The 25,921-nt window shown below is 39.3% G+C and overlaps 1 protein-coding gene across 1 annotated transcript in view; it reads left to right on the forward strand.

Moving 5' to 3' along the window:
- Positions 1 to 2,450: 2,450 nt before the first annotated feature.
- The window catches only part of ZNF879 (zinc finger protein 879), a 65,482-nt gene continuing 42,011 nt past the window's right edge, over positions 2,451 to 25,921 (forward strand). The window contains exons 1-4 of the mRNA XM_057709044.1: positions 2,451 to 2,551; positions 3,619 to 3,685; positions 7,252 to 7,378; positions 12,060 to 13,451. Of these exons, the coding sequence (XP_057565027.1) occupies positions 3,653 to 3,685; positions 7,252 to 7,378; positions 12,060 to 13,451 (1,552 nt within the window). The 5' untranslated portion in view covers positions 2,451 to 2,551; positions 3,619 to 3,652. The remainder of the gene's footprint in view (positions 2,552 to 3,618; positions 3,686 to 7,251; positions 7,379 to 12,059; positions 13,452 to 25,921) is intronic.

The following is a 25,921-nucleotide window of genomic DNA, read 5'->3' on the forward strand; positions in this document are numbered from 1 at the left end:
AATAATTCCTGCTCTGACCCCGGCCATAGATACATATTTTCTTTTAGGGTCACTCAAGCTCAATTAGAACAACAAGCTAAGTCTCAATCAAAAACTGTAACCTCCCATTTATTAGAAGGATGGGATGTGTCTGTGTGGTTAACAACAGGCTATGGTCATTTAAATTTAAAAGCTCCTCTGTGTTGGGAAAAATTCAATTATATTAAGGATAACTAGCCTAGTAACACTAGGAAATTGGGCTGGGAGCCTTATGGACAGTGCCAATATATCATTTCCCTGAAAGATAAGGATTGGTACAGAACAGACTAAATGAGATGACCTGGGGATATATTGAGCTGCACCTAATGGAAATTCTTGGCTTAATTTTTACTTATGACTTTAATAATACTGCTAGCTATATTATTTGTATTTGCCTGTTTTAAAAGATTGTTGTTTCTTTCATTACCAAATATGTAAGCCTCCAACAAAATAGTTCTGTATGTGATCAATGATTGTAATAGTGTAACTCTAGATATGAGAAGATGCAATAAGAGGGAATTTTTTTCCTGGACCATAACAGACTAGTAAGACAGGTAGTCTAGAGACCTTTGACTACTGTTTTAATAAGACCTAGTCCACTAGTAGCACACTGAGTGGCCTATCAGTGAAATCTTCACCAGACCTAGGAATAAGCCTTCCTAGCACCGTGGGACAAAATGGTCATGAAATGCCTCCCAAAGCATGGTCAAATTTATGATCATGAGGAGGCCCTGTCGACTACGAATTGGCACTTGCCATTGGTACTTGCCTTCTAACTTTACAAGGATTAAACCATGTCATACTGAAGCTGCTAACTTTCAACACCCCCTGAAAGGAGTTCAGGTGGAGAGCAGAAATGAGGCACTCTGTGCTCTGGGGAAAACTGACAGAACAGGTCTTCAGATAGTTAGATATTTTTAGGAGATGATTTTATGAACCCAATTCTTGTATCTCCTCATATCTAGAAAAGCACTAAAATCCATCATGGTGATGACTGCTCCTTGAGACTAGCAGAAACCCTCTGCAGGGACTTCCCTGGTGGTCAATGGTTAAGACTTTGCCTTCCAATGCAGGGGGTGCGGGTTTGATTCCTGGTCGAGGGGCTAAGATCCCACATTCCTCACAGCCAAAAAACCAAAACATAAAACAGAAGCAATGTTGTAACAAATTCAATGAAGACTTTAAAAATGATCCACATTAAAAAAAATCTAAAAAAGAAAAAGAAATCTTCTGCAAAAAAATATGTGCTTGATTGCATGCACTCTCCCTTCACCAAAATTACGTATATACTAACCATCCCCCCCCTCTTCTTGCAGCAGTTTCTCAGAGCTATCTGAAATGCTGTCTCCTAGGCTATAGTCCTCATTTTGCCCCAAATAAAACTTAACTCTCAACTCTCACGCTGTTCATTTTTTTTAACACAACACGCCATACTATTTTCCACAGCAGCTGCACCATTTTACATTCTCACTAGCAATTCACAAGGATTCAATTTCAACAAGTCCTCACCAGCACTTGTTTTCGGTATTATTTTGTTTTTGTCTTTGTTTTGCTAGCAGCTATCCTAATGGATGTAAAGCTCATTGTGGTTTTGATTTGCATTTCCCTAATGGTTAGTAATGTGTATTGTTATCTTTTATCAATACTAACAACACATTTTGTCCAACTTAACTATTTTTACTTTGAAATGATCTTTGTCTTTGTAACACTGTGATCCCAGATTTCTTTTTCATATTATTTTCCTGGTACATCTTAATTCTTCTCTTTATTTTCTACCTTAAGGTGACCTTTGGTTTTAGCTCTGTTTTTGTACACTGTAATGGTGGATATTTTAAAAAAGCATTCATTCAACACTTACTGAATATGTATTATTTGGTAGGTACAATGCCAGACAATGAAGATGTAGTTGTAAAAAAGGAGAGTATAGTCAATACTGGAAGATAAGCTTTACAATTTAAAGGAACCCTTTTAAAAGAAGTAATGAGTGTCATGAAAAGGGCAACACTAGGTCCATGTTTGTGTTTTTGCCTAATGTGTCAGTTAAAAAATATACCTTTTATCATTGGTTACAAAATTTAGACAATTTTTTTTAAATTCAAATGTTTGTTAAATAGATTCTAACAGTTTTCTCGATAATAAAGAATAAGCATCAGCTAACGGTTAGTCTTCCACGTTTTCTATTACACACTCAGTTTTCCCTCTTATCATCACTGTCATCATAATTATGCATAAAAAGGGTGCACGAGAGGATACCTGGTTACAGCAGAGGCTGAAAGACAAGGCTTCCAGCAAGACGGCGTTCTCCAGCCTTCCTGGCATTGGCCCTTCTCGAACCCCGTAGAGGGTCGTGCAGTGGAGACGTCTGGGAAATATAGTTCGAGAGGAAGAGCACAGCGGTTCTTCTATGCGCGCGCGCAGTTTTGCCCGGCGGCCTGGCGGCGGCGGCGACACGGCAGCAAATATCCCTGCCCTAGGTGTTCCCCTTGCCTGCAGTCGGGGCTGCCGCTTGGCGGCCCAGTCCTGGCTAGCCCAGGTACAGACAGCCGGTGAGAGTGGACCCGGGGTGTGCGGTCCCTACGGCGGGGCCGGGACACAGGGCCAGCCGCTGCGCGGGTCCCAGCTCCGAGTGTCCGAGCCCAGGCGGCCTTGGCAGGTGAACGCGGCCCGAGCAGGGGGCGTTGCCCGGGGAGGTCCCCCCGCCCGACGGCGTGGCCTCTGCCTGGGGCCAGGCTCCCGGAGAAACGGCCCTCGAGAAGAGGTTGCAGGAAGCTGTGTCTGGTTGCAGGGTCCGTGAACCCTGGGGCGGTTGTCGGCTTTTACAGTTTGCTGGGTTTTTTTCTCCTTAGAGTGTAACTTTATGTGTATCCGGTTTTTGCCAACCTTATTTTTTGGCATTGTTCTCTTAGAGTGATTTAACCATTCCCTTTTTCGTTTAATTTTGTCCGCTTGCTAAATTATTTCCCTTTTCTCTAAATTTTTAACTCATTTCTAGACCACGAAGGTATTTCTTCTGAGTCTTGTATTTTTAGGGGGGTGGGGGTAAGGAAGGTGGATAGGGAATGTTTCCGTTTACATTTAAGGAGCTTTGGTAACTCTCTTCAAAGAGGAAACACAGCTTCCAAGAGGAAGAGAGAGGACTAATTTTTGATTGGCTATTTCTGAAAAGGACACCAATTCTTAAAATGACATTTGAAGAATTATTATTATCATTACCATAGTTCAAAATACCTAAGTGCAGGTGTGTGGAATATTTGTGTCATTTCTCATTAGTTTAACATCTCTGTGAGCCCTATGTGACTGCCGTTTACACTGTTAATGCTCGTCAGACGATTTTAATCCCTTAGGTTGATTCATCTTTATTCATAAACCACTGAAAGGTAGCAGGCCCAGTGACTGGAAGTCGGCTCACTGCCCACTCCCGGGTTTTGATGGTCAAGTACAGGGTCCCTCCAACTCAGGAATGCCTGGGCTTCCAGGTTCCCTCTGGTTTCCCTCTGCAGGGTGCTCGGTGTGCCGAGACTTCTTAACCTGGTCTAACCCTAATGAGAATGGGAGTGCAGACAGGATGAAGAGACCTCACAGTTTCTTTCTCCATTTCAGGTGCCTTCTCCAAGAGGAGCAGCAGTGGGGAGAAATGGCCACAAGGTTGCTGCCAGCCCAGGCTCTGGTGAGTGAAGTCTTTCTTGAACTACCTTCTGGATTCAGAGATTGGGAACATGCTTCATCTATTGTTGAGGTCTTCTAGGTAATGAAGCCCATTGAGGGACCAGAAGCCCTGGGAGTTGAGGAACTCCAGAAAGAAGGTGTTTCCCTTGCCACAGGGCCAGTCTCAGTGTGAATTTTACTTTACAGTTAGTGTTTGTTGACAAAGAAATGAATGGGCCCACAAGTCCCATGCCAGTGCCACACCGAGAGCTTTGTGAGGGATCCAGGTCTGTTTTGCCTTATGAAGGGCAGAGACATGGGGGATTCAAATCTTTCTAGAACACTAGGAAATCAAAGAGGAGGTCTTTACCCTCAAGGTACTGAGAACCAGTCTACTCCAGGAACCTGGTAAGGGTCCAGCTGATTTTCTAAGAAGATCCTAGAAAGACCTCTGAGTAGCAGGTGTGGTCAGGGATACTCCCTACTGTTGTGCCATTTTTCACATACAAGCAGGGTTAGGCTCCTACAGATGGTGAAAGGAAAAGAAGTTACAATTTGGGCAGTGGTTTGCAGGGACAGATTTGGGGAAGTGAGCCTTCCCTGAGGTGGGAAGCATCTGGTTCACAGTGATTTCTTCCCTTCTTTGCCCTTTCACTTGGGAAACTATAATTTAAAACATAATCTTTTCCCAACCAGAAAACCTTTCCATAAAGGTAGAAAAGAAAATACTTTTATTTTGAATAAACATTAAGTCAAAATGTAATGGGCAGTTCACTAAAGAGACTGCAAAGACAGAAAGCTCACTGTAAGTGCTGTAGCCCAATTTTGTGGTTGGAAATTTGTCAGGTGACAAGTCCATCTCCTCCAGGAATTGGGGATGTTGGTGCATTCAAAGAAATGGTTACCAGATCCTTGCGAAAACAGTCCTGAGGGGCTTTCTAGGTGGCGCAGTGGTTGGGAGTCTTCCTGCCAGTGCAGGGGACATGGGTTTGATCCCTGCTCCAGGAGGGTCCCACATGCTGCGGAGCAGCTGGGCCCGTGCGCCACAACTATTGAGCCTGCGCTTTAGAGCCTGTGAGCCACAACTATTGAGCCTATATGCTGCAACTACTGAAGCCTACGTGCCTGGGGCCCATGCTCCACAGCAGGAGAAGCCATGGCAATGAGGAGCCTGTGCACAACAACAAAGAGTAGCCCCTGCTCACCGGAACTGGAGAAGGAACTGGAGAAGGCCTGTGGAACTGGAGAAGGAACTGGAGAAGGCCCGCGCACTGCAAAGAAGACCCAACACAGCCAATTAAATAAATAAATAAATAAATAAATAAATAAATAAATAAATAAATAAATAAATAATTTTTTTAAAAAAAGGAAAATAAATAATTTTTTTAAAAAAAGGAAAACAGTCCTGAGTTGTGAGATTGGCAGATGATTTATTTAGCCATTAAAAAGATTTACAGACATTTGGTAAGGACAAAGAAAGACATTCAGAAAGAAGATGGATGATGGGTTGGGAGTCTTCTCCCTTATTTCCAGCAGCCTTTTATTTTTGTTTTTGCCCTTTGCAGTCAGAGAACATTCCTGGCCTTGTGACCTGCTTTTTGGGTTTTGGGGATAAAGAGAAAATGTGGAATTATTTCTGTCTCTAGAGATGTGTCCTAAGGAAATAAGTTTTGCATCCTTTTTTGTAATACTCAATCCAGCACTTTTAAGGTTACAGAAATGGAAGGAACCTAAATGCCTACCAGTAGATTAGTTAAGTAAACTATCTAATAAGCTGTAAGTAATTTATACTGAGTAGTAAATAAAAAATGTCGTGGGATAAAGTTATCTATGTACTACTTCATTTTCGTTTAAATTTAGGGCCATATAATCATTTAAAAAATCTGAAAGGACATACAGCAAGAAGTTAACAAACCTTGTTTCTTGTGGTAGAAAGTTAGGTTAACATTGCTTTTGCTTTTGCTTATTGATCATTACTAATTTGCTTTTTTTAAAAAAGATTCTTAATAATGAAAGAATGGGGCCACTAGTTTAAAAGGGGTGACTTGTGATGCAGTGAAGCTGGAGCTATTACAGAAGGCAAGTTCATGTGCCTGATTCACGGTGAAGCCAAATTAACCAAAATGTTGGACTTTGGAGTGGGAAAGGTTTATTGCAGGGCCAAGCAAGGAGAACGGATGGCTTGTGTTCAGAAAACTTGAACCCCTTGATGGTTTTCAGGGAAAAGGTTTTTTAAGCAAAATTTGGGGTGAGGGGACTTCCCCGGTGGTGCAGTGGTTAAGAATCCACCTGACAATTCAGGGGACGTGGCTTTGAGCCCTAATCTGGGAAGATCCCACATGCCACAGAGCAACTAAGCCCATGCACCACAACTACTGAGCCTGCGCTCTAGAGCCCATGAGCCACAACTGGTGAGCCTGCGAGCCACAACTACTGAAGCCTACACACCTAGAGCCCATGCTCTGCAATGAAGAGTAGCCCTTGCTTTCCACACCTGGAGAAAGCCTGTGCATAGCAACAAAGACAATGCAGCCAAAAAAATTTTAATTAATTAATTAACTTAAAAAACTCACTGGAATCCTGTGAGATAGTTACTATTTAAAAAAAAAATGGGGTGAGGGCTGCAGGGTATGTGACTTCCTTCTGATTGGTTAGTGGTGAGGTAACAGGGCAGTGTTCCAGGACTCTTGTGCTCAGCCTTAAGTAACCATCCTCCACATGGGTGGGGCCTTAGTTCCTGCAGAAGAACTTGAAGGTATATGGTTATGTATGTCCCTTGAGCAGGAACCAGGACTCTGCTTTTTGGCTGCACTGTTGTTTCTTGACTGCTCTTCCTTTGTTTCTGTATTCCCCCACTTCCCTGATTAGCAACTGTTTGAATATGCCCCTTGGTATTCAGGAAAGTCTAGGAGACTGAAGCCCATCTCCTACAAACAAGAAATGGGGGACATGGAAAGGCTTTTTGTATACTAGAGGGCACCATAGGGTCCTCCTTGGTATCAGACAGAGGTAGAACAGAGGCTTCTGGGATGGGGAAAGAGAGAGTCCCAACTGGAGCCTTCTCATCTGGCTCTTCAAAGGTTGTGCAGCCTACCACACTGGGCCCACTCCTAGGAAAGCCATGCCTGGGATATTCTCAGAGCTTCCCTTACTGTGACTGTCATTATCCTCTTGCCCAGGACACAGGTGGTCCAAGGTGATGACAGAATCCAAGCACACCTATTCCTCCCTGAGTGAGTGTACTGGAGGCTACTTGTAAAACCCAGTTCCCCTGTCTCACCTGGAAAATGAGTTTGGTCTAGGTGATTGTACATTTCCATGTCCAGAGTTCTGTGTTTCCATTATTCTGATTTTATGTAATGATTTTAAATGCTTTACCTTATTTGGCTGCTGTGTTTCATTTTTCTGGGGGCACAGTGCTTCACTGGCAGTAGGTAGGGGACAAGTATGCATGTGCTCAGTAATTGAGGGGTGGTCAGGAAGTATTCAGCTTAAAATGCTCAGAATCTAGAGCTGTGACAGGGTTGCTGCTCAGTCATCCCACCGGGTGCATGGTCCTGAGTGAGCAGGAATGGGTTTCTGTTACAGGCATCTGTGACATTCAGGGATGTGGCTGTGTTCTTCAACCGGGACGAGTGGCTGTGCCTAGACCCTGCACAGAGAACCTTGTACCAGGAGGTGATGCTGGAGAACTACAGCACCCTGTTCTCACTGGGTAAGGACCTTTCCTTGTGATGTAGAATCTGCTGGGGGAGCACCTTGGTGCCCTCTCCAAGGAGGACATTTGGAGGGCATGGCCAGGTTCAGCCCACAGGTGGACTCAGAAAGTAGCGGTTGCTTTTGCCCTCCACTGCTGAGACAAGTCTCAGCTTGGTAGAGTTGGTGATGGGCATCCTTTCTGTGCTTTTTCTGTCTTCTGCCCCTGAACTCTGTCCCTCTGGGTCTCACAGGAGGTTCTAGCTTAGAGGAGTGCACAGTCAGAGCCGTAATTTTCTTCCTGAGACCACCTCCTGGCCATCCTCTGGGAGCCCAATTTTAAGCCCTTCTCAGAACAAATCTCTTTGCTCTCAGCTGTCCCTCTGCCCCAGACTCTGGGGCTGAATCTGAGTGCCAGACTGGCCACTCATGTCTGCACCATGGATTCATTCTCTTTCTTGCTCATGAACAGGGATTCTGTTTTCCAAACCAAAAATTATCCTCCAGTTAGAGCAAGGGGAAGATCCCTGGATGGTGGAAAATGGAGTTTCTCAAAGCACATGTCTAGGTGAGTGACAGTAATTGGGATGTGGGTATAGCATTTTCTGACTGCTTGGGCTTTGCTGATCAGTGAGCAGGCTGTGCTCAGGAGATATTGACCAAGGCCTTCCTTGATGTGCCAGGCCAGGTGGGAAATGCTGGGAAGGGCATGTCCTCACTCGACCTTTTTGAGTACTTGGTACAGCATGTTCAGAGGGAGAGTTGAATGCTTCCAGTATGGGTTGCACTTTTGTCATATGTCCTTTCTAATTTGAATGCAGAGTATGTGATACAATATGTAATGTGTAAAGGTTTGTGATTCATATCTTCCCCCTTTTTTCTTGCTTTTATTGGATTGATTTTATTTTCTTTTTATGGTTTTAACAAACCTTTTATCACTACAATGCATTCCTCATCTTGGTTTTTGCTTTGGCTTATCTGTAACTTTTTACACATGATTCAGCTAAACAAACAAACAATGCACGTGTATTTATGTACTATGCAAGAGAAAAAAAGCAGGGTTAGCAAAATGGTAACAATTACTGAATTTAGGCAGAAGGTTTGCAGATATTCAGCATGCCTTTCTCCTAATTCTTTTGTGTGAAAAATTTTAAAATAGTATGTCCCAGACCCTGGCTGCTAAGACATATCTCTCAATCTCTAAAATCCCTGTGGATTGCTGAATCACAAGCTCTTGCTTTCTGTTCTACTTTGAAATTTGTTTTGTCTTTGACACCAGAGGATGGCTTACTCTTTTGAGTTTTGCTGCTTGTCCAGAATTTATTTCTCTTGATGGCAAGAGATAGCCTTTCTATGTCAGTTCAGTCATGTGTTTCTATTCATGAACTCCGTCTTCAGATTTTTTCCTTTGGTTTGACTAGAATATTTCCTGACTAATGTTTTCAGAAAGGTCCACGTGTGCTTTATTTGTGCGTGTCTAATATCAATTCTTTTACCTCTCCTGTGGGAATTATGTTTGGCATCTAGAATTTATTTCTGTCATCAGTTTCTATCCCCTAAGAATTGTTCAGACTTTGCTCCACTGTTTTGGGGCACTGAGTATTGATTAAAAGTCCTCTGGGTTTTTTACCCCTCTATTTACTGTACAGAAAACCTTTTTCCCCTTTTTTGTCTTTGTCTAAAATATTATAAGATATCCTCTTCATCTTTGGAATTCAGAAGATTTACTAGGTTTTATCAAGGATGTTTGGCAGAAATTTTTGTTTTTTATACTGTTCGGCATTCGTGGACCCTTTGCTTTGAAGACCCAAGTCTTTTTTCATTTCAGGGATCTTTTTCTACCACATGCTAATGTATATTCTACCATATTCCATGGACAATTGGAGGAGTCTGACTGTAAGAATAACAATATTAATAAAATGGAAATCCAACCAGAACTGTAGGAAATAAACATACCTATTGTAAGAACCAGGATGGTAGCCACGGATGAGTTTCAAATTTGGTTGTGAGCTTTCTGATTGGCAAAGAAACCATTAGTTTCAAATTGACTGTGTTCTTCTTTTGCACGCATTTAAAAAATTAGTTGTTTTTAATTTGTTTAAGGTGTGAGTGGTATTGTGAAAAAAAGAGAGAGACAGAGGAGCAAAAAAAGGAGCTTTGCTTGAAATTTTACCAACCGTGCTGAGCCATTGTTAATATTTTACTGTTTATCTTTTCAAACTGTGAATATTTGTTTGAGTGTGTTTGTACATGAGAGAGAAAGACATGTGAGCACATGCACACACAGAAACATTGATTATACATATTGTTCTTGAGCCTGTTTTTAATTATGAATGTCATTAAATTATTTAGCCAGCACTGAATAGGGGTCTGCCTCATTGAAAGAACTCTAGTGTGTTGTTAAGCCATATTTTATTAAACAATCTTCCTTTTGGAAATTTTAGTTTCCCATTTTTCCCTATTAGTATTGCTGTCATAGCTATGAAATACAAAAGTAAATATAAGTGGGAAAAGGTCCAAATAATTATAGCACAAAGGCATGAGCTATGTGCCTTTTTAATTACGATTAAAAAGATTTCTTGAAAAACTACTCATTATAAATCAGTGAATTTCAAACTAAAGCAGTGAGATACCATTTTTTCCCTTTGATAGGGAATATTACCAAAGATTAAGAAATACAAATGCAGTGTTTTGCTATTGTTCTGGGCAATAAGCAGTACCTGTAGTGGGATTTTGATTGGAAATTTTTCTAGCTTTATGAAACTCAATCCCAGGCTTAGAAATTTATCTTAAGACAATAATTCCATAATTGTGCAGAGTTGCAAAGATAGTGTAAAAGAATGTTTGTTATAAATGAGGCATTACTAGGAGTAAAGAAAGCTAAATGACTGAAGGGGATTTATTAAATATGACCTATTCATGTACTGGAATATTATGTAGCCATCAAAATGATGATGTCAGCCTATATTTATTGACGTGTAGAGAAGTTCATGATTTTTTTTAAGTGAAGTGGGGGTAGGGGGAAATTTAGTTTCAACCCACATTAATTTTTTAAGTAAAAGTGTTTTCTTTATATACAGAAAAATTCTGGTGAGCTAAATTCCACATATAGCAGTGATTATATTTGCATGATGTGTTTATGGGTGAACTATATTTTCATTTTTTATAGTTTTCTGTATTTTCTTAATTTTTCTTACAATGATTATATATTTCCTTTTTAGTTGAAAAAATTAAGCTCTTTCATAAATTACATTCATTCCTTTTGAATCAGTGATCCTATTTCTTGCACTGTATCCTAAGTGATCAAAAAGGTAGACAGAAAATCATTTTCAAAAATGTACTCTTCTCCCAGTATTCCCTATATCACTGTATAACACCCATCTCCATTGGGTTCCCCAAGCTAAAAGCTAGGCATCATTCTTGAGTCCTCTCACTTATTCTGTACCCCCTGTTCATAGCTGAACATACCTGTCATCTCTGCCTTTAAAATGTCCCAGTGTGCCTGCTTCTACTTCCATGCCAGTGCAAACTGCCATTATCTTCATCCAGGAAGACTGTGGCAGCCTCCTAATTGGCTGCACTGTACCTGTCTTTGTTCTCTTTTCCTCTGCCCCCAATTACAGCCCTTTTGTCACACAACCATAGTGATCCTTTTTAAACAAAACCATCACTTCCCTCCTGCACCCCAGTGATCCTTAGAAGAAATTCCAAACACCTTCCTACAAGATGCCACATGATGTTGCCCCTGCCCACCTCATTTCCTTCCCTTGTAGCACTCTCCCCTGCCTCCTTGCTTAGGCCACACTGATTCTTTATGGTCTGCAAACACACAAAGCTTATTCCTGCCTTAAGCCCTTTGTAATGGCCCTTCTTTCCGACTGTAATCATCTTTATACCCACATTTTTGCATGGCCAGCTCTCATGTGTTATTTAGATCTCATCTTTAATCTTACTTCCTCATTACCCAGTTTAAAATATCAGGTTGTTCATTCATGTTACACATTGCCTTGTTTTTGTTTATTTTCTTACAGTTCTCATTACTCCTAGTACTTTATTTGGTTACTTGGTCATTGTCAGTATTGGCTACTAGAATGTAAACCTTCTGAAAATTGGACTCTTAGCTGGCATGTTCCCTGTAACCCTGAGTCTTGACCTTTGCATGGTATGTAGTGGATACTCAGTAGATATTGTCTGAGTGAATCAGTGAAGGTCATTACAACATTATTCAAAGCACTCAAATGAGCCCCAAAACTTCACTAGCTGAGGCCCTGTGTTTTAAAGAACGTTTTAAGGGCAGTTCTTTTTTCTACTTTTTGTTGATAGCCTCTCTGCAGTTTTCTCTTGGATCTGGCTTGAGTGCACTAGTGGCTGACCTGGGAGATGAAGCTGAATAACAATACAACCTGCTGTATGCAGAAATCCTGTATACCCTGCTGACCTCTGCTTTATTACTAGGTCAGGCCTGGCTCCTCTACTGGAAGAGTTGCCCTCTCGGTTCCTCAGCCCATGCACACATAGGTTTCTTCAGACTCTTTCCCACCCGGGCACATCTTCCATCCTGCTTCTTTCTCTTGCTCTTCTTTTTCCCACCCTTTTCTAAGGACTCCAAGGATACATTTGTTAGCCATCCTTGTATATTTTGTTGTCATTTTTCTTTATTCTCAGTGCAGCAGAGACTTAACATGTTTCATTTATTTTAGGATGGGAGAGCTTGTTTGAAACCACAGTTTCCGAAGAAGAAAATCAGGAAGTAATGAATCAACTCATAGGTGATGATCCTTTTGACTTCAAGTTGGGAAAAGTCTACATAAATGAGGAAGAACTAGAGAATCAGCAAGGCAGAAAGAACAGACCTTTGAGGGAAGTCTTAGTTACCATCAGGAAAACCTGTATGAAGGAGAAGAGCTTTACAGGTATTGACCTTGGGAAAAATCTTGATCTCAAATTATTACTCATTAGAAAACCCAGCATTGTTTCCAGAGGAAGGAAACCCTGTTCACAGCAGTATTCAATTCTATTTAAACAACTGGGAATCAACACAGTACGTAAGTGTTACAAGTGTAATATCTGTGGGAAAATCTTCCTCCACAGTTCTTCCCTGAGTAAACATCAGAGAATCCATACTGGAGAGAAGCTCTATAAATGTAAGGAATGTAGGAAAGCTTTTAGCCAAAGCTCATCTCTAACTCAGCACCTGAGAGTTCATACTGGAGAGAAGCCTTATATATGTAGTGAATGTGGAAAAGCCTTTAGTTTCACTACATCTCTCATTGGACATCAGAGAATGCATACTGGAGAGAGACCCTATAAATGTAATGAATGTGGAAAAACATTTAAAGGTAGTTCATCCCTTAATAATCACCAGCGAATTCATACTGGAGAAAAGCCCTATAAGTGTAATGAATGTGGGAGAGCCTTTAGCCAGTGTTCATCTCTTATTCAGCATCATAGAATTCATACTGGAGAGAAACCATACGAATGTAGTCAGTGTGGGAAAGCCTTTACTTCAATATCGCGGCTAAGTAGACACCATAGAATTCATACTGGAGAGAAACCCTTTAACTGTAATGAGTGTGGAAAAGTATTTAGTTATCACTCAGCCCTTATTATACATCAGAGAATTCACACTGGTGAGAAACCTTATGCCTGTAAAGAATGTGGGAAAGCCTTCAGCCAAAGTTCAGCTCTTATACAACATCAAAGAATTCATACTGGAGAAAAACCCTACAAATGTAATGAATGTGGGAAAGCTTTCTCCTGGATCTCACGGCTTAACATACACAACAGAATCCATACTGGAGAGAAACCATATAATTGTAAGGAATGTGGAAAAGCCTTCAGTTCCCACTCAGCAGTTAATACTCATCGAAAAATTCATACTGGAGAGAAACCTTATAAATGTAATGACTGTGAGAAAGCCTTCAACCAAAGTTCAGCTCTCATTCAGCACCAGAGAATTCATACTGGAGAGAAACCATTTAACTGTAAAGTATGTGGGAAAGCCTTTAGACAGAGTTCATCCCTTATGACACATATGAGAATTCATACAGGAGAAAAGCCTTACAAATGTAAAGAATGTGGGAAGGCTTTCAGTCAGAGCTCATCCCTTACAAATCATCAGAGGACTCATACTGGAGAAAAACTGTAAGTTAAATGCATGGGGAGAAACCTTCCAACTGAAGTTCATTCCATACGAAATATCAAAGAATTCATCCTTGGGAGAAAATCATGAAGATTAGTTAATTGTGCATTAAACTTCAGAATTTAGACCTCATCAAACATTAGAGACTTCATGATGCAGGATAACCTTAGGAATATTAGGAAAACTGCTATAAAATGTTTTTTTCATATATTCTTAAGTTATTACTGACTATAAAGTAGAAAATTTGTGAGATCAAAGGGTTAGTGTTGTATTTTCTTTCTAGTGATGAATGATAACAGCCACCAGCTTTCACAGGCATCACTGGAAAGCATATTGATTTTTGCAAAAATCCAGCCATAAAATCCAGACATCAGATTAGTCTAGGATTCTATTTTTTTTTGAAACTGCATTTGAGTGTTATGCAAGCCAGTTATACTAAGAAGAATGCATTAGAGAGGAAATGTAAGCAGGTGACCTGGAGCTACCTCACTGTCACTAAAATTTGTTTTTGTAAGAGTTTAAAAGCAACTTCTGTACTTGGTGGTTGTTAAAACTTTTGAGTTATTTCTCCCCTGCTTCCTAAGCTATTCACCTGAAAATAAAATCATTCTGTAAACTGCAGGTGTAAGACCTGTGAGTTTTCTCCCTGACTGCTTGTTCTAAACTTGGCATCAGATCTAAAGTCACATTATTTCAAATCACAAAATGCATGGTATTTCACTTATTTTTCTCATAAAGTGATTACCTTTGCTGTATTAAGTTGAGAATTAAAGGCTATTTAGACAACTTCTGCTTTTGCAAGTTAATTTACTGATAAATGTTGTTAAAAATTATCTTGCACTGTAGCCATAGGGAGTATGACTCTTGGCCCCCATGCTGTGCCTGCTTCCTTGAGTTCTCTGGTTACCAGCCACCAGGAAGGCCTGGGAACAACTTGGAACTTGGGTTGTCCACCTAGGAGGTCAAATGAACAAGGTAACTTTCACTCTTACATTCTATCTTCACCTCCATCAGGTGATTCTCACTCCATCCCATACTCTGAGGGCCACTGGACAGAAATAAAGGCTCTAAGTTCAGGTGCTTTTTCCTCCAAAAAATGGACTATGTCTTTTAACAAGTTATTTATCCCAGTAAAGTATTTCTAACATGTGAACAATAATTTGAGCAAGCTAAAAACAAGTCATACTAAAATTGTTGAGCTTCACAGAGGTTAGCATCTAGTTTTGCCAATTTTATCAGGAGTAGGCAAGCATTTAAGTATGGGAATACTTATTTCATTTTAAAAACTGTTAGTTTTTTTCTATTTGCCAAGACACTAAAACACACATTCTCTCACACACACACCAAACTCCTAAATGATGTTATTAGGGGTGGAGATTAAGCAAAGCCAAAATCAGTGACTTCAGCTTTGCCTCCTGGACTAATCAGTCTCATTGTTTCAGACTTGTGAGGAACGCCTCCAATGTCGCTTTCCCCACAACCATTCTTTTAAATTCTCTAATTACCTAAGAAAAATTCATAGATAACTTCCCAATCTTAGTTTGGAGTGCTATATCAAAACACCAGAGACTGGGTAGCTTATAAACAGAAATTTATTTCTCACAGTTATGGCTGGGAAGTCCAAGATAGGCACCAACATGGTTGTATTGTGGTAAGAACCCTCTCCCTGGTTCATTTCTGGTGCCTTCTCCATAAATTGTGTTCTCACATAGTGAGGGAGCTCTTGGGGGCCTATTTCACAAGAGCACTGATCTATTCATGAGGGGGTACCCTCATGATAATCACCTTTCAATTCCCCACCACCTAATACCATCACCTTTGGGGTTGGATTGCAACATGAATTTTGAGAGGACACAAACATTCAGACCATAGCATTCCCTAAGCATTGATAGTCCTGAAATAATCAAAAAATTAAATCTAAATAAAATCACACAAAATATTAGGCCTAGTTATTTTTAAGGCGAGGTCTATCAAACTTGCATGTAATAGAGATTAAGTCTTTTGCAGGATCTTTCAAAGGAGATAATGTATAAGCACAATGATGCTAATATAACCCAGTACCAAAATCAGACAAGGAAAATATAAGAAAGAAAAATTCCAGGCCAATATCATCCATCAACAGACATGTAAAAATACTAAACAAACCATTAGCAGATGTAACACAAAAGTACCTAAACGTAGTTAACACATGGTAAATACAGATTTTTCATGGGAATACATGGGTTATTTTAACATTAGGAAACTTACAGATGCTATGCACCACCTGAGCATTAACTGAAGTCCATGCGTTCATCTCAATAGATGTAGAAAAACAACCAAAATATTCAGCACCTACTCATGGTAAAAACTTTTAGCCAAGCAGCAGTAGAAAGGAACTTTTTAACCAGATAAAAAGGTATTTACCAAAAAACCTGCTGAAAAAAATGGTAAAAGGTTAGAAGTATTCATGACATGATGAGTACGGGGAAAGAATAAACTACTCAATAATGGTTCTAAGAAGCAGAAATGATTCATCCGCATAGAAAAAAAACTGGATGCCTACCCAAAACTGACTTTTGAAAGGATATGTAAGAAACAACTTTATGACCTCAAGATAGGAAAGGAGTTTTTAAACAGGATACAAATAAGCTATATAAAATATTTATATTTTTGCTCACATTGAAATAAAGAACTTAAGCTTATCAAAATATACCAAAAAGGAAATGAAAAGTCAAGACACAAAACAGAAGGAAATCTTTCCACAGCATGCCCAATATGTTTTATGGAAAATTTGAACAATTTGTATGGATTGATTAAAACTAAAATCTAATAGAAAAAAGTAACCTGAATACATGACTACTTATTTCACAAAAGAGAAAATACAGATTTCCAAAAACATGAAAAGATGCTTAACTTCATTAGTTTGAAAGTGTAAAGTAGAACTACAGGTGTGATTTTACAAGTACAAATGAGCAAGTATAAGATGTATGGCAATACTGAGTTTTGGAATGTATGTGGAATAACTGGCATTCATAACATATCATTGACATCTTGCAAAGTTGAATACCTGCTTGTTGTAATACACAGGAACCTATACATGCCAGATAACTCTTTGCATATGAGCACCAAGAATCATGTATAAAGATATTTATACTGATCATAATAGCAAATACTCGGAAGTAATTTGTCCATCAGTAGAAGAATGGATACATTTTCGAGTATTAACACCGTAAACAGCCATGAAAATTGATGAACCAAAGCAATATATAAAACATAGATGAATTTTAAAATATGCTGACTTCTAAAAAGTCATGGGAAACTACATGTGGTATATCATTTTTTGCAAAATTAAGTTTATATTAAGTGATATGTACATGTGGTGAAGATCATAAAAACAGCAAATGATTGGATAAGAAGGTATTTTAGTTATTAACCCCCAAAATGCAGAAGACTGCAAATAAGAAAAAAAGAGTTTGTTTGAGATCCTAAAATTGCAATTTGAGAAGCATGAATTCTAGCAACAACTTGAATGTGCTCCAAAGGAAATAAAAAATGGCTAGAGTTTATAAAAGCAGCAGACAAAGACATTCCAGAGGCATGGTATAGATGTATGTTTACAGAAATATGATTGGTGGCATTCAGTCACTTGTGGACAGCAGATTGGTTGCTAAGCTGTGGTCTTTAGGGAGTAAAGAAAACAAGTTCCAGATGGTCTCAGGACGGCTGTGTCAAAAGTTTGGATTGCATCCGGGGGTGGATGTGTGTTAAGTTCTTCCTTAGTAACTCCATTTTGTTGTTCATGGTCCACATTATCCGTTACTGTGCAACAACTCTCCCCAAAATTTAGTGGCTTAAAAAACAAGTTAGTATCTGTCTTGGTTCCATGTTTGGGCTCAGCTGGGCAGTTCTTACTTAGAGTGTCTAATATGTTTGCATTCAAGTGGCAGCTGGGGCTAAAGGCACTACTGGTCTTGAGACCCAAGATGCCTGGTAGTTGATGACTGCAGGCTGGGAGCATGGTTGGGCTTCTCTGTGTGGCTTGGGCTTGTCACAGAAAGGTGGCTGGTTTCTGGGAGTGTCCCTAGGGCAAGCATTCTGAGAGACCTATGTAGAAGTGGCAAATCTTATAACACAGTTTTGAAAATCACAATATTAATTCTGCTGAATTTTATTGATCAAAAATGATTCACAATCACTCAGCCATAAAAAGGAATGAAATTGAGTTATTTATAGTGAGGTGGATGGACCTAGAGACTGTCATACAGAGTGAAGAAAGCCAGAAAGAGAAAAACAAATACTGTATACTAACTCATATATATGGAATCTAAAAAAATGGTACTGATGAACCCAGTGACAGGACAAGAATAAAGATGCAGATGTAGAGAAAAGATTTGAGGACACATGGTGGGGGGTGAAGGGGAAGCTGGGACAAAGTGAGAGAGTAGCATTGGCATATATACACTACCAAATGTAAAACAGATAGCTAGTGGGAAGCTGCTCCATAACACAGGGAGAGCAACTCAATGATGGGTGATGACTTAGAGTGGTGGTATAGGGAGGGTGGGAAGGATTGCAGAAGGGAGGGGATATGAGGATATATGTATAAATACAGCTGACTCACTTTGTTGTACAGCAGAAACTGGCATGACAGTGTAAAACAATTATATTCCATTAAAGAGCTTAAAAAAATTATATTTTCCCAAAAAGGGGGAAAAAAATGATTCACAGATTTGGCCCAGATTCGAGGGCATTAATATCAGGGGGCATGCGTGGTTTATTGGGTGACCATATTTGGAGACTATCTACCACATAAACACAAAATTCGGCATGGTAATTATCTCTGGGTGTGAGGCAAGGTAATGACTTGGGGGCGGTGTGGGGGTGGGAAACAGAGTTCCTCAGTTTGCTTGATGCCTGAAAGAGGCTCCCTTGTCAAGAAGAGGCTGCCTAGGCCAGCTAGAATGATGATCAACATGAAGGCCAGTGTGTATGTCAGTAAAAATAATTAAATATAAAATTTTGGTCCAACTCTGTACTGGGTGATTTGAGAGAGAATAAAACAGAGATCTTCATGCCTTGATCACCCTGGATAAAGTGAACATATAGTTTAAGATAAAGTTTGAGGAACAAATAGTTTAAGGATAAAGTTTAGGATAAAGTTCAAGATGTGATGACCTCAGATTAGTACTAAGGGCCGTCCAAAGGTCATAACATTCTTCAGGCCGCTGTTAAATTTAAGTGTGTCTCACTAACAGAACCATCAGCATCTCCCTCCTGTCTACACCTTCCCTTCTCATTCATCTCCCTAGATCACCAGAGGAAGAGAATATTGGTTCCTATTACAAGGAAACATGTCGTAAACCAAAATATGTGCATCATTAGAGAACAACACAAAGATGTAACAATCAACGTTAAGTTGTCGATAGAATTTTCTTTGCCTAATTTCTCTTATTCTCAAAGAGACTTGTTCAGGATCTACGCAAAAGAGAAAAACATCCATTTTCATGGCTTCTTAATAGGCCATTTTCAAAGCAACCTGAAAAAGCAAAAGTATGATTTAATTGTTGTAATAATTGACATGCCTGATATATTTAGTGTTCAAAGTGATTAAATTATTTAAAATCTTCACTCATCAAGTGGTTTGTGTTGCATTATCAAACAGATGTTTTCTCATGAAGAGATCTGTGAAATGAATGGGTCATTTTGTTTTTCAGCTGTTGCTCCATTGAATTCGTCAAATGTTTCCTCATGGTTCAATTTATGTTATGCTTTCTGGTAAGAAAGTCACCAAAGTAATATTGTATTCTCAGTACATTATATTTTCACATTAGGGGACTTGTGATGTTGAGTTAACCTACTGCTGGTAAATTTAACTTTGTTGGTTAAGATGGTATCTGCCTAATTTCCCACTGTAAAGTTACCTTTTTTTTTTTCATTGTAATCTTTAGTGTCTTGAGAGGAAATCCTGTGAGTGTATGTATGTATATTTTTACTGGTCAAACTTCCCTCCACTAGTTGTAGCATCTGTTGATGGCATTTGCTTTAATCAATTGTTACTATAATGGTTTCCAAATGGAAATTTTCTATCATTTATTTTACACTTATTAATTGGCTACTTTAGGGAAGAGGTTTTTTTGTTTGTTTTATTTTGTTTGTTTTTGACTGCTTTGGGTCTTCGTTGCTGCATGCGAGCTTCCTCTAGTTGTGGCGAGTGAGGGCTACTCTTTGTCATGGTGCATGGGCTTCTCAGTGCGGTGACTTTCACTTGTTGCAGAGCATGGGGTCTAGGCACGGGGGCTTCAGTAGCTGCAGCACATGGGCTCAGTAGTTGTGGCACTTGGGCCCTAGGATGCACAGGTTTCAGTGTGGGCAGCACTGGGCTCAGTTTTTGTAGCACACAGGCTCCAGGGTGCACAGGCTTCAGTAGTTGTGGTGTGTGGGCTCAGTAGTTGTGGTGCATGGGCTTAGTTGCTCTGCAGCATTTGGGATCTTCCTGGACCAGAACTCGAACCTATGTCCCCTGAATTGGCAGGTGGATTCTTAACCACTACACCACCAGGGAAGTCCCTAGGGAAGAGTTTTTTCTTCTATTTGTTTCTGTGACTCTGGAAGCACAGTTTCTTATTTTATTCAGTGGACTGAAATCTGCTAATATCATTATTTATTTTGATGCTGAATTTGTCCCAGACTTGCCCTCTGAGATCCCCTGCAAGCTGGTGTCTGTGTCCTTTCTGTCACAACAAGCTTGGAATTGTGTCCAAGATTTGTAATAATTCAAGTACACCTACTTCTTTCTGTGTAGCAAAGTATGACTTATTGACTACATGAGGGTTGTGGAGAAGAATTGTGGGGTCAAAAATATGTGGGGTGATTTTTTCTTCTGCAAGATCTTATATTTCCTTCTCTTGCTACTTTCCCCCTTGAAACATCGTTTCCAAACCTCTATCTTTCTGTTAACAATCTTCCCTGAAGCATTACCTTCCTACTAATGCCTCCTTGCATCCTGCATGTACTTAAAAAATTTTTTTTGTAAAATATTTATAGCTTAAAATTTATCATTTAACCATTTTAAAGTGTATATTTTAGTAGCATTGAGTGCATTCACAATGTGGGTGTAACCATCACCAAAATCTACTTCTAGAACTTTTTCATCATCTCAGACAGAAACTCTGTACTCATTAAGGAGTAACTCTCCATTTTCCCCTTTGCTCAGCCCTTGGTAACCTCTATTCTACTGTCTGTCTCCATGAATTTGCCTTTTCTAGCTAGTTCATATAAGTGGAATCATACATTTCTTTTTGTGTTTGGCTTATTTCACTTAGCGTAATGTCTTAAAGCTTCCTCCATGTTGTAGCATGCTATTAGAACTTCCTTCCTTTTTTAAGGCTGGATAAAATTCCATTGTGTGTATGGGCCACATTTTTTTTATCCATTCATCCATCCATGGGCATCTGAGTTACTTCCACCTTTTGGCTGTTGTGAATAATGCTGCCATGAACACTGGCATACAAGTATCTGTTTGACTCCCTGCTTTCAATTACTGTCCCTATAGTTTTGCCTTTTATAGCGTATCATATGGCTGCTTTTTCTTAGGCTGGTACATTTGAGATTCCTCCATGTTGTCAGTATTTTGTACCTTTTAATTGCTGAGTGGTATTCCATTATATGAATGTACCACAGTTTGTTTATCCATTCTCTACTTGAGGAACATTTGGGTTATTTCCAATTTTTGGAGTTATGAATAAAGCTGCTACAAACAATTTCACACAGGCTTTTGTGTGAACATTTAATTTTCATTTCTCCTCAGGTAAATACCTAAGAGTAGGATTGCATAGTTATTTGAGAAGTGGATATCAACCTTTATAAGAAACTGTCAAACTGTTTTCCACAGCAGCTACAGCATTTCACTTTCTCATCAGCAATGTACAAGGGGTCTAGTTTGAATATGGGTTCTCCTACATCTTCACCAACACTTGTTGACACTTGCTATTTGTTTTTATAATAGCCATTCTAACAGGTGTGAAGTGGTATCTCGTTGTGGTTATGATTTGTTTTCCTCCAACGACTAGGGATGAGCATCTTTTAATATGCTTACTGGTCATTTGTATATCTCATTTGGAGAGCTGTCTATTTGAAACCTTTGCCCATTTTTGAATTCCATTATTTTGTTGTTGTTACTGAGCTATGGAAGTTGTATATCCTGCATGTCCTTTTTTTTTTTCTGTGCGCAGGCTTTCTTTTAGTTGCAGTGAGTGAGGGCTACTCTTTGTTGTGGTGCGCGGGCTCCTCATTGCCATGGCTTCTCTTGTTGTGGAGCATGGGCTCTAGGCACATGGGCTTCAGTAGTTGCAGCACACGGGCTCAATAGTTGTGGCTCATGGGCTCTAAAGCGCAGGCTCAATAGTTGTGGTGCACGGGCTTAGTTGCTCCACAGCATGTGGGATCTTCCTAGAGCAGGGATCAAATCCATGTCCCCTGCATTGGCAGGCGGATTCTCAACCACTGGGCCACCTAGGAAGCCCCTGCATGTACTTTTAAGCACTTCCTTGTATATAGTTCTCTCACATACCAGTAAACTTTTGCATATTTTCACACATAGGCCATACTTTCTTTTTCTGGTGGTGGTTTTATATCAATTTTAGGAACACCACTGCCTCTTCTCTTTTCAGTTCCATATCCTTTATTGTATTTTTAAAGGATATGATGGGAGTTTTAGATTATACCACCATCACTACCTTGCCTCCAAGAATTACCTAAAGAAACATTTTTTGTTATCCTGTTTCACGCATCGTTTCTACCTAATTTTTATTTCTCTTTATTCCAACAATATTCTTTAAGTGCTTATTATGTGCCATATCCAAAAAAATTGTTTCTGAAACAGAACAAACCCTTGTCATGCCTGTGGCAAGAAGTCTAAAAGCTGCCAGTGCTCCAACATGTGCTTTCTGATCTCTGCTTCAGTAGAAAGATATGGGCAAAGGAAAACAAGCTAGCAAAGCTTCAGTTTCTTTTAAGCAAATAGATTATACACAATAAAAAATTGTCTGTATATTTTCATGACTCACCCCATAAAGTTGTAGAGGGAAAGACCAGGATAGAATTACCCCTTGGATCCCTATTTTTCAACACCATCCAGCCTGCACATCTCTTCATTTAGGTGAGTGGGGTTATTTTTTCTAAACAAATATTTGCAATCAGTCTTAAATGTGTTTGTACAAATATCCTTTAAACTTCTAAGAGTTCATATAGGACAAGAAGATATAAATAACATTGCTTGTTTCTATCACTCAGGTTTGCAGTAGTATCTGGATGGCATTTTAAACAGTATACACCCTTGTTCCCCCCATCTAGCCAGTACATCAGCCTCAATTCCACGTGTACACAGTGATGGATGTCATTAAGATTATCAGCTGATTAAGAGAATAAGATGGAAGAGGAGCTGTAATTTAATTTTAAATACTATGCATATACTTCACTTTAACCTTTCAAATTTTGAATAGTTGGGAACAATTCCCATTTTTCCTTTTCTACAATTATTCCTTTTATTTCCCTACTTTAAAGAAAAGGAAGGGAGGGAGGAAGGAAGGAAGGGAAAAAATGGTCCACCTTTAGTTATACCACAATGGACCCAAGGAGCCTGCTGGGTCAGGATAATGGGTTTTTTACTATTTCATGGATGTTGTATGCAGTGCAGACATTTTTTCAAGTAAAGTAGATGGTTATTTCTTTTAAAAGAATAAACTATTTTAGAAAGCAAAAGTGGAGACTTCCCTGGTGGTCCAGTGGTTAAGACTCAGCACTCCCAATGTGGGAGGCCTGGGTTCAATCCCTGGTCGGGGAATTAGATCCTGCATGCATGCCTCAACTAGGAGTCCTCAGACCACAACTAAGAAGTCCATGTGCCGCAACTGAGTCCACATGCCACAACTAAGTCTGCATGCTGCAACTAAAAGTCTGCCTGCTGAAACTAAGACTCCACATGCTGCAACTAAGAGTCCACATGCTGCAACTGAGTCCACAAGCTGCAAATAAGTCCTCATGCAGCAACTAAGACTCCACATGCCACAACTAAGAAGTCCTCATGTCGCAACTAAGGAATCTGCATGCTGCAACTGAGTCCACATGCCGCAACTAGGAGTCTGCATGCCACAACTAAGACCCAGAGCAGCCTAAATAAATAAATAAATAAATAAATTTTAAAAAAGAGAAAGTGGGAGAATAGTCACTTTATAAATTGGATTCTGTAAGCTTGGAAGATAAATTTGAAGACTCCTCCCAGAAAATGGAGAAAAGGACAAAGAATTAAATGTGAGGTTTTCTCATTGTCATGAAAGCCAGACATCAAGAATAAGAGTTTAATATGTTGCCAATGAAGAAAGCAGAAAAAAAAAATAGAACAGAGCCTTATCCTTTCTTTGTGTCCCAAACAAAAGTAATGGAAAAAATCAATTGCTAGATACAGGGGGAAAAATAGAAATATATAAAGATGCAGGACATAAAGGGGGGATTTATAAAAGTCAAGGTAGAGAAATAAACAGAAGAAATTTACCTACAAGAGAAGAAAAATCAAATAGGCCTCAGAAATCTAAGTAAAAGAGGCCTATGGGTAGCTTGAGAGGGCACAGATGAAAACTAGGCTGTGACAATATGAAAAAGAAACAGAAATGTCAGGATCAAAAGAGAAAATTAAGGAAGTGATGGTATAGAATGGTCAATAAAGAAACAGATTAAATATAAATTTAATTACAAATAAATATAAATTATAAAACTCAAGGAAACTGCCAAAATTCATAGTTGAGAGAGAAAATAGAATATGGAAGTATTAAAATTAGATAAGCCTATTAGCTCATTTTTTTTTTAAATTTTAAATGGGACAGAAAATAAGATAAAGTTGCATTTGGTTTAAAGTGTAAGAAATTAATAAATAGAAACCTCAATTAAATAGAGATGGGAGCCCAAAAGGGGGTGCTCTAACCTCTACAACAGGAAAAGCCCAACAGGAAAAGGAAAGACTTCCCTTTCCTTCCTAGCACAAGCTCAGCCAATGAGAGTCTGTCAGGACTCAGCCAATGAAAAAGCCATGTACTCTGTTTTTAGCCCTCTCAACTTCCTTCTCCCCTCTATAAAAGAGTTATCCTCTCCATGTTTGCTGGGGACTTGCACAACCATGTTTGCAGATCCCAAATTGCAATTCTTTGTTAATGCTAAATAAACCCATTTTTTGCTGGAGAAAAACTGGCAGTCTATTTGTTTTAGGTCAACAAAAGGAAGTCAAGAGATAATCTAATTCTTAATGTTTATAATCAGAAAAGCAGAGCATAAAGAATATTTTTTAAAAATGTAATATAATTACCATAACTATTTAAAAGGAATAGATATACTTCATAGTTGAAAAACATTATATTCCAATGTTCTTGACATCCTCATCTTTTCCATATTTTGAATTTTTAGTTTTTCCAACCACTTCTCATAACTTCTACTCAGTCTAAGTTGCTGTCTTCTCTCACAGATTTACTACAATAGCTTTCTAAAATAATTAGTCTTAGTCTCTCTGCTTCTTCCTTTGAACTTTTAGTTTATTCTCAACACAGCAGAGTGTTCACTAAAAAAAAATGGACATGAGTATGTCTCTCCAGTGCCCAGAGCATTCTCTTCCAGAGTAAAATACAGTGACATCATGACAAATAAGAGCCTATAAATTCCAGTCCTCTTGCCTCTGATCCCCTACTTCTTTCCTTCCTTATTTCTGTTTCAGCAACTGTATTATTGTTCCTTGAACATGCCAGGCATGCTTCCAACTCAGGGCATCTGCTTGTTAGTCTATCAGAAAGCCTTCCCCCAGATATTTAGCCCGGCTCACCCCTCATCTTCTGCAGGGCCTTCTTCAAATATCACCTTGTCGGTTAAACACTTCTTAACCATTTTGCGTAAAATTGTAAAATTCCTCTCCCACAAAGGTTCCTGTTCCCCTATTTTATTCTTGTTAGTACTCATCACTCTCTAAACACATACCATTAATTAATTAATTTGTAGTATTGTTGATTTACAATGTTGTATTCGTTTCTGGTGTACAGCAAAGTGATTCAGTTATTCAACTTTACATATTCTTTTTCAGATTATTTTCCCTTATAGTTTGTTACATGATATTGAATATACTTCCCTGTGTTATTTAGTAGGGCCTTGTTGTTTATCTATTTTATGTATAGTAGTTTGTATCTGCTAACCCCAAACTTCTAATTTATCCCTCCTCTACCCTTTTTCCCTTTAGTAACTGTAGTGTGCTCCAAGGACAAAGAACAAGATAGACTCAAAGGGCCAAAATTGCCAGAACAAAGAGCTACAGGACTCCTATCACTCTGTACCATGCAACAATTGCAATGTCCCAAAACTTTCCCAAGCAGCATGCCATGTCCTTTGCCCATCCCATATAAGGAAAGATAT

Source organism: Hippopotamus amphibius, chromosome 15, assembly GCF_030028045.1.
Source record: "Hippopotamus amphibius kiboko isolate mHipAmp2 chromosome 15, mHipAmp2.hap2, whole genome shotgun sequence".
NCBI lineage: Eukaryota > Metazoa > Chordata > Mammalia > Artiodactyla > Hippopotamidae > Hippopotamus > Hippopotamus amphibius.